The 18861-nt window shown below is 42.0% G+C and overlaps 1 protein-coding gene across 3 annotated transcripts in view; it reads right to left on the bottom strand.

The window, feature by feature from the left end:
* The window catches only part of FMO4 (flavin containing dimethylaniline monoxygenase 4), a 42681-nt gene that overhangs the window by 4856 nt on the left and 18964 nt on the right, over positions 1 to 18861 (bottom strand). For all 3 annotated transcript variants that reach the window (XM_055419650.2, XM_055419651.2, XM_088845473.1), the window contains exons 5-8: positions 9921 to 10063; positions 8607 to 8806; positions 7138 to 7490; positions 4458 to 4527 (exon numbers count right to left, since the gene is read on the bottom strand). In XM_055419650.2, the coding sequence (XP_055275625.2) occupies positions 4458 to 4527; positions 7138 to 7490; positions 8607 to 8806; positions 9921 to 10063 (766 nt within the window). The remainder of the gene's footprint in view (positions 1 to 4457; positions 4528 to 7137; positions 7491 to 8606; positions 8807 to 9920; positions 10064 to 18861) is intronic.

Here is an 18861-nt window from a genome sequence, read left to right on the forward strand (position 1 = left end):
GCTTTAGTTTCAGTGCCTGTATCATAGAAGGGTCCATGCTATAAAAGAAGTCAAAATCATCTTAAATAACGGGAATCCTTTTGCCAGATTGTCTGATGTCAATTTGCTTTCTGGCACCACTTCTCCTATGTCTTCTTCCTCAGCCTCTTGCCCTGGTTTGGAAGCACTCATCCCCCTAACAAATTGTCTTCTGTTAATTCCTCTGGCTTGGAGCCTATTAGCTCTCAAATTTCTCTAAAATCCTTATCTTGAAACCCTTCACTCCCCACCTTTTTTTTTTCCTCTCCCATATCTACAATCTCTTTCATGATTTCCTTGACTGGCTTTGTTGTAAACCCTGCAAAGTCACACACAATATCTGGACATAGTTTCCTCCAGCAGCAATTTATTGTTTCAGGCTTGGTGGTTTTCATAGGTTTTCTATAACAACGATGGCATCTTCAAAGGTGTAGTCCTTCCAGACTTTCATGATATTTTCTCTATTGGGATTCTCTTCCATAGCACTGACAGTCATTTCCATAGAGCACTTCAGATGCTTTATGTTCTGGGTGGCCAGGGGATTATCCAATATCAAAAGAACTTTCAAAGACAGTCACTTATTGGCAAGATACTTTCTGATTTTAGGGACAGAGCAGTGAAGGAGCTAATCCAGAAAAAGGGTTGTCATTGTCCAGGTCTTCTTGTTGTACAATGAAAAGATGGGTAGCTGGTATTTATCTTTTCCCTTCAAGGCTGGGGGGTTAGCAGTTTTACAGTTAAGGGCAGTCCTGACTGAACCCATGCCCTAGAGAAAGGAATGGCAGCCTACTCCAGTATTCTTGGCTGGAGAATTCCATGGACAGAGGAGCCTTGCAGGCGTGTTCAGACATGACTGAACAACCAACATGATGATAAACCCGACTGCATTTACACATGAATGCAGAGTTAGCCTATGCTTTCCTGCCTTAAAATCTCATGCTCAGTTGTCCTCTTTAATAATAAATGTCCTTTGTGGCATTCTGCTCTCCGCCATCCCCAGGATAGGGCACTTTTGTCTGCATTAAACACCGTTTCAGGCAGATATCCTTTTTCTTCAGTGATTGTCTTAATGGCACCCTGGAACTCTTGGTCTGCTTCCTCTTGGTCAACAGAAGCTGCTCTTCCTGTTATCTTGACTATTTTTTTTTAAAGACCCTGCTTTCTAAAATCAGGAAACCATCCTTCTCTAGCATTAAATACTTCTTCATGTTTCTTTTGCTTTCAGTTGTCATATAATAACTTCACTATTTTTCAAATCTATAAAAGTCTATAAGTATGCCTTTCTTATAGCAATCCTGCACACACATAAAAGCTGCAATTTTCAACACAAGATGAAAAAATATTTCCCAAAAGTGCAAGGTTTTCATGCCTCCTGGCACAGGTACAGTGATGGCTTCACAAATTTTCTTTTTTATAATGGTCCTTATGCTGAATTCATTTATTGTGAAATGACAGGCAACTGCAGCTGCAGACCTCAGTCTACAGTACATGTCAAGCAATTCAACTTTTTCTTGTAAATTCGGGACTTTTGTCTGCTTTTTGGGAGCACTTACTTCCAGCATCACTAGTAGCACTCTAATGGGTCCCGTGTTGTGATTCAAGGTTTACATTATTGCACTAATCACGATGGAAAATACATGAGAAATGTGAGAGATCACTTTTTACTGTGATAGGAGATTTGCTGGAGAGATGCTGTTTGTGCAGAGATGATTAGTGTCGTATGACATATTAAGCAGCTATGTGAAACACTTGAGCTCATCACAGTAGCAACAGAAGGTAGCTATGGAATTTCTGCAGTAGTGCTACAGTTAATTTTATGCTGTTATGATTTAACGCTGCATCTTTACACTGTTTAGGCTTCCCACGTGGCTCAGTGGTAAAGAGTCTGTCTGCCAATGCAGAAAACAAGGGTTTGATCCCTGGGTTGAGAAGATCCCCTGGAAGAGGAAATGATAACCCACTCCAGTATTCTTGCTGGGATAATCCCAGCTCCTCCCTCAGAGGAGCCCGGAGGGATGCAGTCTATGGGGTCACAAAGAGTCAGACACGACTGAGTGACCGAGCACGCATGCATGCTTTACACTTGTTTATATTTCTCTTGCTTGTGAATGGCACAATGTATGATCTGTGTTTATGTGTTCAAATTTTGATAAATATTAAATTTTATAATAGATTTTTATATATTTGATGGCAGTAAATGATAGACTAATATCTGCCTATATTCTGCACATTCATGACATATCTTTTTCTTAATTTTTTCAATATTTCTAGGCTTCATGATTTATCTGCAAGTGTTTTCAAATTGTCACAAACCTCCCTCAATTTTTCCATTAAAAAAAAAAATCAGCGTATAAGTGGATCCATGCAGTTCAAGCCTGTATTGTTCAAGGGTCAAATGTATAGTGTATAGGAAGGTTCTATCCCTATCTATTTCTGTTATTAATACATTTTCATGATGTGCCAATGTCATTCTTTCACTGATTCATTCATTCCTTCAATCAGTCAAGCAATCTTAGGTGTCTGTCACATGACAGGCATTATCCTAGGTGTTGGGAGTCCAACAGTGAGTAAAACAAAGTCTTTGCTGCCAAGGAACTTAAATTCCAACAGGGCAGAGCAGGAGGCTGTGAAAAACCCAGCCAGGGACTTTCCTGCTGGTCAGTGGTTAAGTCAGTGCTCCCACTGTAGGGCGCACGGGTTCTATTCCTGGTCAGGTAACTAAGATCCTATATGCCACTTGGCACAGTGAAAAACAGATAAAAAAAAAAGCAACAACGAAACCCCAAACAGATATAGAATATATCAAGTAGTAAGAGGAATTATGAAGACATACAAAGAAGGGTAAAGGGGAGAGGCAATGATGAGACTGGGTGGGTTGCCATTTCATGCCGTGTTCTCAGAGAAGGCTTCTCTCTTATGAGGGGATATTTGAACAGAGTGAGCCAACAGGTATGGGGTAGGGGGCAGAACATTCCAGGAAGAGGAGACAGTAAGTACAAAGGTTCTGAGCATGCCCGAAGCCCAGGGAGCTGTCTGGAGTGACTGGAGCAGTTTGGGTAAGGTGGGAGAGCAGAAGACAATGAGGGCATAGAGAGAGCTGTTGCCTGGACAAGTGCAGAGCTGCAGGGAAGTCTCTGGGAGTGAAATGGGAAGCAGAGGGTTTTCAACAGAAGAGTAATGTGGCATGGGTCACTATTACATGGAGTCAAGAGTAGACCATAGAAGAGAGGAGGCACAGATACAAGGCAAGAGGGGACCGCAAGTGTTCTGGTGAGAGAACACAGTGGCCTGTTCTGGGGTGGTCAGTAGCCAAGGTAGTGAGAGGGGTCTGGATTCTGAATTTATCTGAAGGTAAGAGTTAACAGTATTTGCTGAGGATGTGAAAGAAAAAGAGGAAAAAGATCACTCCAAGGTTTTTGACTGTTTAACTGGAATAAGTAGCCTTCGACTGAGAAGGGGAAAGTCTCAGAGTAGCCCATGTGCAGGTGGAAGTTGAGGGTTAGTTTCTAGACATGTTAAATTGGAGATACCAGGACTTCCCTGGTGGTCCAGTGGTTAAGGATCCGCCTTGCAAAGCAGGGGACACGGGTTCAATCCCTGGTTGGGGAACTAAGATACCACAAGTCACAGAGCAACAAAGCCCATGTGCCACAGCGAAAGATCTCTTATGACGCAATGAAGATCCTGTGTGCCACAATGAAGACCTGAGGCAGCCAAATACATAAATATTTTTTTTTAATTTTGAGATACCTATTACATATCTAAGTGGAGATACCTAGAGGGAGTTGGTTTAGGATTTGGAGTTCCAAGGAGAGATCTGGGTTAGAGACCCAAGTTTGGGAGCCATGAGTACACAATGTCATTTAAAGCCACAGGCATGGTGAGGTTACCCACTAGTGTTAACAGAAGTAAGAAGAGGTTTGTGGATTAAGGTTGGGGTTCACCAGTTTTTAGGAGTGAGGAAGAGGAGACACTTGTAAATATAGAGAAAGAATAGCCTGAGAAGTAGGAGAACAAAGAGAACAGGGTTTGGGGGCCAAGTAAACAAAAGATTGCCATTGTCTAGGGCCAGGTTCTGTGTTCTGCTGAGGCGATCTGATGTCCCCACCTGGCACATCATCTAAAGTCAAAAATCAATTATTATTATTTTTTTGACTGCACTGTGTGGCATGCAGGGATCTTAGTTCCCTGACCAGAGACTGAACTCATGCCCCCTGCAGTGAAAGCATGGAGTCTTAACCACTGGACCACAAATCTAGCTGGTGGAAAAGTTAGGACTAAAAATATATTCTTCTGGCTCATAATGCAATTATTAATTAATTATGCAGTTACTTCTAACCTGCCCCTCTGCTTCCCTAGGAGTGGCTTTTATATTGAAAAAAATGTTTTGTAATGGAATATAATGGTAAATTTTCCCTGTAGCAGGCTATATTTCATACCTTTCTATAAGCTGTTCCTTCTTCATAGCCTCAGCCATCAGTTTTTCAGGTGGTGGTATCTTACAGAGTCCTGTGAGAAAAGCCAGAAACAACACCAAAGTCACATATGGCTCTTCCTTTGAGTTCTCTTCCCCCTGATTTCTGGCCTTCCAATGCTCCAACCTCAGAACATGTGATTGCAAAAGCTTAGAATGGCATTGGGGTTTTCCCAAGGTGGTAAAGAATCTGCTTGCAATGCAGGAGCTGCAAGAAATGTGGGTTTGATCCCTGGGTTGGAAGATTCCCTGGAGGAAGGCATGGCAACCCACTCTGGTATTCTTGCCTGGAGAATTTCATGGACAGAGGAACCTAGCAGGCTATAGTCTCTGGGGTCGCAAAGAGTCAGACAACGACTGAGCGACTTAGTATAGCACACAGTGCAGATGATAATTTTTTGGAGGTAAAATCCCTCTCTGAACTCACTTAACCTGGGTACTTACTAATCTACATGAGAAAGCTCTGACTTAGCCCTGGAGTGTACTTGCCACTGGGATCACTGTATCCTGTAAAAAGCTGTAAAGACTTCACTTGGTGGTACCTGGTCTCTTGCAGAGTCTCTGGAGAGGCATGCAATCACTACTGTGGTGTGATCTAATCAAGTTTTGTTTTGTCAGCTCTATCATTCTCATAAGCATTTTTGAGCTCATTATAAAATTCTGAAAAAACCCAGGTAACATAATTCAAAAAGACACATGTACCCCAATGTCCACGGCAGCACTATTTACAATAGCTAGGATGTGGAAGCAAACTAGATGTCCATTGACAGATGAATGGATAAAGAAGCTGTGGTACATAAATATGATGGAATATTACTCAGCCATGAAAAGGAATGAATTTGCATCAGTTCTAGTGAGGTGCATGTGTGCATGCTAAGTTATTTCAGTCATGTCTGACTCTTGTGACCCTTGGACTCTAGCCCACCAGGCTCCTCTATCCATAGGATTCTCCAGGTAAGAATACTGGAGTGGGTTGCCATGCCTTCCTCCAGGGGATCATCCCAACCCAGGTGGATGAACCTGAAACCTGTTATACAGAGTGAAGTAAGTCAGAAATAGAGAAACAAATATCGTATATTAACTCATATATATGGAATCTAGAAAAATGGTACTGATGAACCTATTTTTGGAGTAGGAATAGAGACACATAGAGAACAGACTTGTGGACACAGCAGGGGAAGAGGGTGGGACGAATTGAGAGAATAGCACTGAAACATATCTATTACCATATGTAAAACAGATTGTTAGTGGGAATTTGCTAGTGGCAACTGACACTCATCTTGGTGCTCTGTGACAACCTAGAGGGTGGGATGGGGTTGGGGGGGTTGGGGGGTGGGAGGGAGGCTGAAGAGGGAGAGAATACTTATGGCTGACTCATGGTGGCATATGGCAGAAACCAACACAACATTGTAAAGCAATTATTCTCCAATTAAAAAAATAATTAACCCCCCCAAACCCAGGTCCTTAAGAGTCGTCTGTGTTTTTAATATAATTGGAAAATGCTGTAAAATCACTTTAATTTGCCTTAAATAAACATTTGGACTGTTTAATAAAAGGCCATGGAATTTTTTGTGTAATACAAATAAATGAGATTTCTAATCCCTTCACTCCACCTCCCCCCACCACCCCATTAAAATACCATGTCTGTCAATTTAGGAGAGCAGTTTAAAGTATAGTTGATATACACTATATTTGTGCAGTGTGAGAGAAGTCAGTACTACTTAATACTGTATTATATGCTATTTATAAATTATTGGTGATTTTTATTCATTAAGGGCAAAATTGTGCTAAAGGACAAATTATAGGCTTGACTGTGATTATTGTTTATATGTTTACAAATGTAATAATACAAGTCCAATTCTTTACAATACTTATGAATCTAAAACTTGCCCTGGAGAGGTACGATAACAATAGGAAAAGTAAGAATGACAGCTGTCAGTTAATGAGCATTTACTCTGTGCCAAGTACTGTGTTAATTGCTTTGTAGACATTAATTTTACAAAACCCTTAGAAAGAGGTTTTATTATTCCCATTTTAACAAAGGGGCTGAGATTTAAAGAGGTTCTTGCAAAGCTAATGAGTTGGGATTGGACTGGGATTGGACTCTGGTAGCCCTGACTCTGCCACCTGTGTTCTGACAGTGATAACTGACAGCCATTAGTGCCCAGTGTCTACAGTGTTTTTATGGGCATTTCTTAAAAGTCACTATCTTCTTAGACCCCAACTTTATTCACAGTGTATATTGCTCCCAATATCTTTCTTAAGAAGCAATGTAAAACTCTACTGCTAGTGATAAATGGAAAGACAGGAGTAAATAGACTAGACTAGATTTGATTTGACTACAGCAGAATAAAACGGGATCCTGGGTACTTCTCAGCTACTCAGAGAAGTGTGATTATTCTGTTGTCCAGATTTATCCTATCCACAGAGTCAAATCCTCTTTTTCCACTCACTTTCCCCACTCACATTAGTGATATAAGCACAGTCACCATAATATTACATACATATAAAATTAATTCTTCATTAAAAATTTTTTGGATATTTTATGGTACTTTAGCTCACATTTGTTGGATTTTAGATAAATCTCAGGGGACTGATTTCAAGACTCAGTTGTTCACATAGGGCTTTAAGTAGGGTCCAGATACCTTTGAATATTCTTGTGGCCCATCGTGCTTGGAGCTCTGTGGCTGCTAAGATGGATCCTGTAAGGCTGATGAAGCCAATCATAGCTAATGTTGTCTTCTCTAGGTTTGAGGGAAAGACCAGCTTATATAGGAATATCTTCTTTGTACAAAGGGTTTTGAGAGGTTCTTCAAAAAAGGGAAAAGAAAATGTGTATCCTGTAGTGAAGATCACAACATCAATGTTTTCTTCCACTGTCCCATCTTCAAAGACCGCAGAGGTTTCTGTAAACTCCTTCACACTGGTTTTAATAGTGACTGTCCCACAGAGGATACAGGTTGGCAGCTCATCATTCACAATTTTTTTTGGTTTTTTCCTTTGACACAGAGGAGAAAATTATTCACTGTAGCTATATTTATGAGACACTCAACAAATGATTTATTTAGTCAGTTCAAAATAATTATTTGCCAAGTCAAGGGAGTAAATTGACCAATGTCTAATTCAAAGTGGTCTATTCTTAAGTTGTCACTTGACAGCACGTGTCAATTCTCAAGTTGTCACTTGCTGTTTCTATAACAAGTTTCGTTTTCCTGCTCCCAGTAGAAGGCATGTAGAAATTGACTAAACCTATTTTTTTTCCTGTGGGGTTTAAAATTCTCTCTCTATTGGAATTAATTTCTGGAGCAATGCCAGGATCAAGTATATGACAATCCATTTGATAATCAGTTTTGTATCTCACATCACCCAGGCCTCAAAAGATTGACATTTGGCAAAGAGGAAATTGCAAAAAACTTTCTGGATTAAAAAAATTGTATCTATTTATTAATGGATTTTCATAGTGAACATATTTTCGTTATGAACATTTTCATATTTTCATTATGAGTATCAGTCTACCTAATTGCAGCAGACATGATGTCTATAAAATTTATATATTGAATCATTCATTGTTATTCATTTTTTCCATGAGTGAAAGCCATCTTACCAAAGAAAAAATATTTGGGTCAAGCATTTAATAAAAGTCATAACTTCATATGCATTTCCAAGGTTTTCTTTTTCCTTGCCAATGTGTAGGTCTATACAGATGTATATTAAAATATATAATTCTAGGAATTCCTTTTGGCAATTCATACCTCTAATCATTCAGCCAGTGTGGACATTTATTAAAGGTTAGTGAGAGCTGGCCATCTTTACTCACTGGTGCTGTCATTTACTTGTGAATGGTGCCAACCTGAGAACACTCAAGGCCAATTTATTCCTGATTTTCAAACTGGAAATAAAGTTTCCATCCTTCATTTTCTTCATTTACTAGTCTGCTATACTCCTATTTCAAGATTTTCTGTGGTACTGATGGACATTGTCTTAAGAAAATAAGCTTAGAAAAGGATAAACAAAGGCAAAGTCACAATTATTGAACATTTTAAGTTGTGAATTAAAGAGAATGATAAATATTGATTAAATAACTTTACCATTAATTAGAAATATAATTAAATACCCCTTAGTAATATTTAGTCCGTAATTCGCATGGTCAAATCTTTTATTGAGGCGCCTCTCTTGAATCCACGTCAGAATACAGGAGGGCAGAACTTGTGCAACAAAATTATAGTGTCTTCTCGTAACCATCATATTAAGTGGGTAGCCCCCATCTGAAGAGCGGTTGATAACCCAGGTACCAGTTCTAGTACTGAGAAGTACCTAAAAGTAAGGCAAGAAGGCTAAATGCATGAGCATCATTTTGTAGTATTTTTCTTCAATATATTTCAAATGGTCTTATAACATTCGGGTCTTATCACAACAGAGGACTAGTGAATTTGTACACAGACCTACAAACGACCGGGCTTTCCTGGTGGCTCATTTGGTAAAGAATCTGCCTGCAATGCAGGAGACCCAGGTTCGATCCCTGGGTCAGGCAGATCCCCTGGAGAAGGGAATGGCAGACTGCTCCAGTGTTCTTGCCTGGAGAATTCCATGGACAAATGAGCCTGGTGGTCTACAGTCCATGGGGTTGCAAAGAGTAGGACATGACTGAGTGACTAACACTACCTACAAATGACTAGTTATTCCAACTGCTGTCATTGTTTTCATAAATCACTTTGACTAATCTATGTATCAGTTAAATATTCTCATCACGTTTAAAGAATAGTAGATACGTGCTGTTTATCTGGCAATTTTTTACATAAATAATATGGAATTTAAAGTGAGTTTTGCTATAGCAATTTTAGCCGAATTAAATAAAAATCTACTATTTCCACATGTAATCATTGTCCTTTAACTTATAATAAAGTGGAATAGATTTCTAATTGGTGAACCTATGCTTGGGATTTCTAAAATCATTACGTATACATCTTGGGCAAAGTAAGAGGTGCTTTAACCTCAAAACAAAGTATAAATCTGACTCCTAATTGAAGAGATGTTCAGAAAACAAACTCCCCTTTCTCTTTGTATGTGGGAGTTTTTCCAGAATTACTAAGAGAGTATGTAAAAGAAAGATAGTTGGTGTGGGGGGAGCAATTTGCCCATTTGACCTTGTTCCAGGAGCTCCTCTGAAAAATACCTAGATGTTTGGCATCCATACAGTTTTCCTCGACCCTTCTTGGAGATGTTTCAGTTCTGTAAAGCATGCATCACGAAAGGCTTTATGGATTTTCAAGATCTTCTTTTCCCATTTACCCTGTTTCCACATAATTTAGCAAATATGGCCACATAATTTCCACATATTTTGGCCAGTGTGTTTCATACCCTTGAATACCACCTTCTGGACACCAGAAGTGATGCTAGGGGTGGGAGCACAGGTTCAGAGATGCTGTACCTGAGCTGCAGTTCGACTGAGCTCCACTGCAATGTCTCCTCCAGTGTTTCCAAGACCGATCACTAAGACGCGTTTACCCTGAAAGCCTGCTGGTATCTTGTACTCTTGGCTGTGTAGGATCTGGCCTTTAAACTTATGGATTCCTGAGGGGAAGACGGGATCAGAAATATTTAGAGTTATAACTCCTTTAGTTGGCAGGCATAGGATCTTTGGGAAAAGGGACGTCTCAGAAACATGGCAGCCCTTTGCTTCTGCTGCCAACTGCAGGAAGTAGAATCAGTATACCATCTGCTAGCCCACTGGATACTGTAAGCCCAGATATTGGTATAGTACAACATGCCTTGTTAAAAACATAGGAGAACTTATATTTCTGTGTGTTCCATTTTAAGCAATTACTTAGGGAAATCAAACTTACTGTAGGCGATAATAAGAAACATCTCATGCATGACCCTGAACATCCTAGACAAGAAGCATTGGATTGGCCACTTTCATTTGGGTTTTTCTGTATGATTGTATGGAAAACAAACTTACTGGACAACCCAATAAATTGTTGATGCTTTATTTTACCCAACAAAACTGCAATACTTTGGCCATCTCATGCAACGAGTTGACTCACTGGAAAAGACTCTGATGCTGGGAAAGGTTGGGGGCGGGAGGAGAAGGGGACGACAGAGAATGAGATGGCTGGATGGCATCACCGACTCTGTGGACATGAGTTTGAGTGAACTCCGGGAGTTGGTGATGGACAGGGAGGCCTGGCGTGCTGTGATTCATGCGGTTGTGGAGAGTCGGATACGACTGAGCGACTGAACTGAACTGATATTCTACCAGAATGTGATTTATGAATACATTAATAACATATTTACAGATTGAATTAAAACTCCTTTTCTGCAAAAAGAAATTTTGTAGCATGTTTTCATGTAAATAATTATTCTTGTTATTTAGTCTTGTTACTTAGCGCTTATTTTACTTTGTGTTTTATTACACACTTATCGAGCTTTCCAGGTGGCTCAGTGGTAAAGAATCCACCTGCCAACTTGGGTTCAGTCCCTGGGTTGGAAAGATCCCTGGAGTAGGAAATGGCAATCCACTCCAGTATTCTTGCCTGGGAAATCTCATGGAAATAGGAGCTGGTGTGCTATAGTTCATGGCATTGCAAAGAGTTGGACACAACTGAGCATGCATGCATACACTTAGTGCTTTATTATTCTGTATGCTTATTTATACTTTATTCTTTTGTTATTTATATTTGTATTTCTCACTGATCTTTCAAGCTCCAAACACTGTCAATAGAAGTATCACAATTATGATATTTATATACTGTATATGAAAAGGGCTACCAAATAGTTCTTCTCTTGATCTTTTTTTTTTTTTTTTTTGGTAGTTATCTTATTGGTATCTATTGGAAGGACTGATGCTAAAGCTGAAACTCCAATACTTTGGCCACCTCATGCGACGAGTTGACTCACTGGAAAAGACTCTGATGCTGGGAGGGATTGGGGGTGGGAGGAGAAGGGGACGACAGAGAATGAGATGGCTGGATGGCATCACCGACTCAATGGACATGAGTTTGAGTGAACTCTGGGAGTTGGTGATGCACAGGGAGGCTTGGAGTGCTGTGATTCATGGGGTCGCAAAGAGTCGGACATGACTGAGCAACTGAACTGAACTGATAACAGATATAAATTGTGGGTTCATAGGAAACTAAGAATTGTAGTAACAGTGGAAGCAGAGCTATTTACAGTGGTAGCTGTCACAGGCAAAGTCCATTAACAATTCCCAAGAAATAAAAGTAGTATCTGAGTAATAAAGTCTAATCTTTTTCTTTTCCTTTGTACTTAGTCTAGTTTCACTTGCCTATAGGATATCCTGTGCAGAGGCCTTGAACCCAGCATTTCAGACTAGAGTTCCTAGTGTGAAAAGGCTGTGCCTCATCCTTTAGCTCAGCAGACCATGTGCAGAAGTGCTGTGCAGGATGCCTCAGTTCGAGATGGTGGCAGGGTACCATGGGCAGAGATGCTGCACCTGGCACTATGATCTGAAGCCATGAGCAGTATGGCTGTGCCTGATCCTTAAGAATTCTACACTCTTTCCTACTGATGAGGTACCTATAAAGCAGCCCCAGAGCCGGCCTGTAGGGGAAAGATGTTCTTGAGAGCACAATGTCACACATCTCCATTCTCTGTTGAGAGAATAAAACTTAACTTTTGCTTTTGATCTAACTTGGTCTCGTTCTTATTGGCTTGGATGGTTTGGGGCAGGAATATTGTTGGGGACTGACTCAAAAGGGTCAGTCTAACCCCCAGTTAGATCGGAGTCCATGCCATTTTGACATCTCCCATTTCAGTCTTTTGAGGAATCCATTAACAGTTTGGTGCTGGTTCCAAATTTCCTGAACTGGATGTCTTAGTAGTAGTTGTAGTCTTTTTATGTCAAATCATGTGGAATTTGTGTGCCAACAAATCACTTCAGCTGCTCCCTTTGATAGTTTAAAGCAAATCCAAAACAGAACATCTAAGTTATGGGGAACCAAATGTCTGCCATATGGGAGGACAGCTCATTAGGGTGCATTCTGCAGAACTGGAAGTTTCTGGGTATCACCCCCTGACTCAGGAATGTTTCTGTAAGAAACAAACCTGTCCATTGGAATAAGATTAGGGAAATCAATCAAGAGTCAACAGAAAATCTTTGGCATTCCTTCAGGTGCCTCAGGTAATGCCTCCAAATCTATACTACCACTTATCCTGAGTCATGGGAAGGGAATACAAAACAAAAGAAGAATGACAGGAGCAGGGAGCTTCTAAGCTGGCACTCCAGCTGACCCCAGGAGCCCCAGTGGACATTCGACAGAGGGAGAAAGCCTGTCAAATTCTTAGTTGACACTGGTGCTACCTACTCAGTTCTGAACATCAAATCAGGAACACCCATGTAGAATTATGGGGCTATCAGGGAAGGCCCATGAATGGGTATTCATAGGACCATCAGAGTGTAAAGTGGACAAACAAAGGCTCACTCACTCCTTCCTGTATGTTCCCACACACCCCATACTCCTGCCAGGAAGGGATATCTTAATAAACTGGGGGCTATTATACACCTCAGTTCAGTTCAGTTCAGTCGCTCAGTCGTGTCCGACTCTCCGCGACCCCAAGAATCACAGCACGCCAGGCCTCCCTGTCCATCACCAACTCCCGGAGTACACTCAAACTCATGTCCACAGAGTCGGTGATGCCATCCAGCCATCTCATTCTCCGTCGTCCCCTTCTCCTCCCGCCCCCAACCTTTCCCAGCATCAGAGTCTTTTCCAGAGAGTCAACTTGTCGCATGAGGTGGCCAAAGTATTGCAGTTTCAGCTTTAGCATCAGTCCCTCCAATGAACATCCAGGATTGATCTCCTTCAGAATAGACTGGTTGGATCTCCTTGCAGTATAAGGGACTCTCAAGAGTCTTCTCCAACACCACAGTTCAAAAGCATCGATTCATTATACACCTAATGGGAAACAAATTGGAGATTAGGGTCCCCTTAGACAAAGGGCACAAGATGATATGTTAATAATGGCTGATGACAGACCTTCCCAGACAGAGCAAGTTAATTAATCTCTTTGGAATAAATCTGAGGTCTGAGCCCAGGGATGGGTGGGATAAGCTGCAGGAGCCAGTTCCATGATAATTCATCTAAAATGTGTATATAAGTGGCCCAAAAGAAAACAGTACCCCCTCCATTGGGAAGTCTTGTTGGTTATTGCCCTGTCACATGGCCTAACTGTCCAGGGCCTTATTAGAACATGCCTACTGCTGCTGCTGCTGCTAAGTCGCTTCAGTCGGGTCCGACTCTGTGCGACCCCATAGATGGCAGCCCACCAGGCTCCGCCATCCCTGGGATTCTCCAGGCAAGAACACTGGAGTTGGTTGCCATTTCCTTCTCCAATGTGTGAAAGTGAAAAGTGAAAGTGAAGTCACTGGAGCAGCATATAATACCTCCATTCTCCTCGTAAAGACACCCAGTGGGGAATAACATATGGTACAGGACCTCAGGGCAATCAGTGAAGCCACTGAGGAGTCCATGCCATTTTGACATCTCCCATTTTAGTCTTTTGAGGAATCCATTAACAGTTTGGTGCTGTTAGTATTCTCTAATACCACACACTGGTGGTTACTCTACTGTCCCCTGGGACCTGGAATTCTGTATCAGATTTAAAAGATGCTTTACATGTATTGAAAACAATAATACTGCTGGGTAGTCCTGCCTTAAAGGGTCAAAAATTCCTTCACCATCTTTGGGTAGACTTTAACTAAAGACCGAAAAGATCTACACCTGGAGGAGGGAAACTTCCTCCCATGTAGACAAAATTCTGATTGTCAGCCCTACTGAGGAGGACCTTGACGAAAATACTGTAACCACCTTGAACCACCTGGGGGATAAAGGATATAAAGTGTCCAAGAAAAAGGCTCAAATACCACACACTAGGGTGACCTACCTAGGCTTTGTTCTTATAGAAGGTAAGTGGAGAAAGCATTGGCAGCCTCGCCCCTCCTAAAACTAGAAGACAGCATAGGGGTTTGTCCGGGGATGGCTGGGTTTAGATTCCTAACTGTGGTCTAATAGCTGGGACTCTATGAAAAATTAAAAACGAAAGGATGATGATTTTTTTGAATGCGATTCAGAATGTGAAAAGACCTTTCAAGAACTGAAAATGCAATACTTCAGGCCCCTGTTCTGGGTCTCCAAAATTTAGCTAAACTCTTTAACCTTTACATTCATAAGATAAAGAGAATCATCTTTGGGGTGTTTGCTCAAAAACTGGGGACCCCTTACTCGGGTAATTGCTTATGTTTCTAAACAGTTAGATCAAACTGCTAAGAGGTGGCTTCCTTGCCTCCCAGCAGTAGCAGTTACTACAACCCGGCCAAAGAAAGCTGAGAAGTTAACATTTGGTCAGCTGATCACTATATGAACTCCATACCAGATTCAGACTTTGGCTATATCCCAGAAAGTCAATTCAAGTTCAGACTATGCTTTTAGACAATCCAGTGGTTACCATAAAAAACTGACAGGCTAAATCCTGCTACCCTGCTACCCACAGAAACAGGGCCCCTGGAGCATGATTATATAGAAGCTATAGACATGATCTATTCCAGTTGCCCTGACCTGGGAAATGAGCCTCTCCCATATGCCAAAGAGGGATGATTCATGGACAGGGGCAGTTTTATGAGAGAAGGAAAAAGCCTGGCAGGATAGGCAGAGACCTCCCAGGCCTATGTCTTAGAGGCGAGAAGCCTACCCCAGGGACTTCTGTCAAAAAGGTCTTACTGGAGCCTTTGGGACAGGGAAGATCTTCAGTGTTCACACAGAATCCCAGGATGTGTATGCTATTTGGAAGGAAAGAGGCATGTCTACTGCAGAGAATAAACAGGTGAAAATGGCTTAAGCATAGTGAAGCAGTATAACTTCCAAAAAACGTGGCAGTGATTCACTGTAGAGGTCAACAAGAGAAGAATGCAGAGGTAATAAAGGGAAACAACAAGATGAGTGCAACTGCCCAAAGGGTGGTCCCAGAACCAATAACCTGGCAACTAACCCCCACGCAATACCTCGAAGGCCAGAACCATCCAATTATTCCTCAGTCTGCACAAAGGAAGAATTTGACACACCTGGAAACGGGGATTCACTAGAGATCTAGGAGGCTATGGGTGGAACATAGGCAATAGTTCTTTCCCCAAATTGCAGCTTGTCAAACCATCACGGAGGCTCATCAAGGAACTCACTATGGGTGTATAATTGGTTCTCTGAGTTCATGGTCACTTCTGGCATGAGAAGTATAACTAGTCAGATAGTTGAGACCTGCCCCATCTGCACAATGAACAACCCCAACACCAGACCCCTCAGAAGTCCCCAGATAAGGCCTGTTCAGACCAGAGGAACATATCTGGGGGAAGACTGGCAGGCTGATTTCACTGTCATGGCGAGAGTACCCAGCAATTTCAGGTATCTCTTGGTGCAAGTAGACTCTTTTTCTGGGTGGATAGAAGCATTATTAGGGCTCCCCAGGTGGCACTAGTGGTAAAGAATCTGCCTGCCAATGCAGGAGGCACAAGAGATGTGAGTTCGATCACTGGGTCAGGAAGGGCCCCTGGAGTAGGAAATGGCAACCCGCTCCAGTATTCTTATCTGGAAAATTCCATGGACAGAAGAGCCTGGCGGGCTTCAGTCCCTGGGCCTGCAAAGAGCCAGACATGACTGAGCAACTGAGCATACACACACAGAAGCATTATTAACAGAAATAATTCCCAGGTTTGGGCCCCCAGGGTCCTTTCTAAGCAATAATGATCCAGTACTTGCTTCTCAAATGATGAAAGGGATAATGAGTGCCATGGGCAGACCCTGCTTTTAGCTTGGAGGCCTTAATTGTTGGAGAGAGTAGAAAAATCTAAACAGAGCTTGAAATGGGCCTTAGCCAAGCTGTGTCAGGAAGCTCAAGAAAACTGGATTAGGTAGCTTCCAATTGCTCCACTCCCTATGTGGTTAGCCCTAAGGGATAAGTTAGAGTTAAGTGCATTTGATCTCAAGTGTGGTAAACCACCCACTACCCCCCCACCCCCAAGCCCCAGAGAAGGGAAACCTTAACTTGAAATGGAACAACTCAAGTATGCCCTCCAGGTAGGTAACATGGTGATTACCCCACCCACCGACCTGGCTCTCTACCCATTTTGGTTAAGAGACTGGGTGCACCTAAAAACCTGGAAAACCAGCTGCCTGCAAGACCAGCTCAGTTCTAAGTGGAAGAGACCCCACTTGGTGATCCTAATACCCACACTCTGCCCTGAAGTTGCAGGGGATCACCCTGTGGGCACATCACCCTTGAGTAAAGAGGTTCCGGAGCCCCAACCTGTGGAAGGACACCCTGGGGCAACAGACCCCCACCCCCACCCCCCGACTACTCAATTGAACCTCTCTCTGACCTGAAGCTTCTCTTCCGAAAAACAACAAAGTGTGGCCAGGAAAACTCAGGCCACAGCAGTGAGCCCCTACATTGGGGGATGGTTGCCTACAGGCAAAAGACCTAGATACTTGCATTTTTAGGAAAAATTTGCTCTTGCTAATTCTTGGGCCATGTATGTTAAATTGTCTGGTGTCCTCTGTCTCCTAAAGGTTAGACAAATTGTCTTCAGTGATATGAACAGTTAGGGTTGAGGCCTGGTGACCATCAACACATGTAAAGGTAGCTGGGAAGAAGCTCTGGTCCTCCACTCGGGGTTGTGAGGATGCCCGGAATTAAAAGGAAGCAATCACAGAAGACAGATCTGAGCCCCTAATACCCCTCAAGGATGAGGAACAGGACAAAACACAGAGGAGGGATGTGCGGTTGGCAGAGCCCATTCTGGGTGATAAAGTCTAATTTTGTTTTCTTCATTCAATATTACAGTAATCCAGGCCTATGCCCCAACCAGTAATGCTGAAGAAGCTGAAGTTAATCGGTTCTATGAAGACCTACAAGACCTTTTAGAACTAACACCCAAAAAAGATGTCCTTTTCATTATAGGGGACTGGAATGCAAAAGTAGGAAGTCAAGAAACACCTGGAGTAACTGGCAAATTTGGCCTTGGAGCACGTAATGAAGCAGGGCAAAGGCTAATAGAGTTTTGTCAAGAGAATGCACTGGTCATAGCAAACACCCTCTTCCAACAACACAAGAGAAGACTCTACACATGGACATCACCAGATGGTCAACACCGAAATCAGATTGATTATATTCTTTGCAACCAAAGATGGAGAAGCTGTATACAGTTAGCGAAAACAAGACCAGGAGCTGACTGTGGCTCAGATCATGAACTCCTTATTGCCAAATTCAGACTTAAATTGAAGAAAGTAGGGAAAACCACTAGACCATTCAGATATGACCTCAATCAAATCCCTTATGATTATACAGTGGAAGTGAGAAATAGATTTAAGGGACTAGATCTGATTGATAGAGTGCCTGATGAACTCTGGACGGAGGTTCATGACATTGTACAGGAGACAGGGACCAAGACCATCCCCATGGAAAAGAAATGCAGAAGAGCAAAATGGCTGTCTGAGGAGGCCTTACAAATAGCTGTGAAAAGAGAGGCGAAAAGCAAAGGAGAAAAGGAAAGATATAAGCATCTGAATGCAGAGTTCCAAAGAATAGCAAGGAGAGATAAGAAAGTCTTCCTCAGTGATCAATGCAAAGAAATAGAGGAAAACAACAGAATAGGAAAAACAAGAGACCTCTTCAAGAAAATTAGAGATTCCAAGGGAACTTTTCATGCAAAGATGGGCTAAATAAAGGACAGAAATGGTATGGACCTAACAGAAGCAGAAGATATTAAGAAGAGGTGGCAGGAATACACAGAAGAACTGTACAAAAAAGATCTTCACGACCAAGATAGTCACGATAACGTGATCACTGACCTAGAGCCAGACATCTTGGAATGTGAAGTCAAGTGGGCCTTAGAAAGCATCACTACGAACAAAGCTAGTGGAGGTGATGGAATTCCAGTTGAGCTATTTCAAGTCTTGAAAGATGATGCTGTGAAAGTGCTGCACTCAATATGCCAGCAAATTTGGGAAACTCAGCGCTGGCCACAGGACTGGAAAAGTTCAGTCTTCATTCCAATCCCAAAGAAAGGCAATGCCAAAGAATGCTCAAACTACCGCACAATTGCACTCATCTCACACGCTAGTAAAGTCATGCTCAAAATTCTCCAAGCCAGGCTTCAGCAGTATGTAAACCGTGAACTCCCAGATGTTCAAGCAGGTTTTAGAAAAGGCAGAGGCACCAGAGATCAAATTGCCAACATCCCCTGGATCATGGAGAAAGCAAGAGAGTTCCAGAAAAACATCTATTTCTGCTTCATTGACTATGCCAAAGCCTTTGACTGTGTGGATCACAATAAACTGTGGAACATTCTAAAAGAGATGGGA

This window comes from Moschus berezovskii, chromosome 17 (genome assembly GCF_049115385.1).
Source record: "Moschus berezovskii isolate FMDL1 chromosome 17, NW_MosBer_1.0, whole genome shotgun sequence".
In the NCBI taxonomy this organism is placed as follows: domain Eukaryota; kingdom Metazoa; phylum Chordata; class Mammalia; order Artiodactyla; family Moschidae; genus Moschus; species Moschus berezovskii.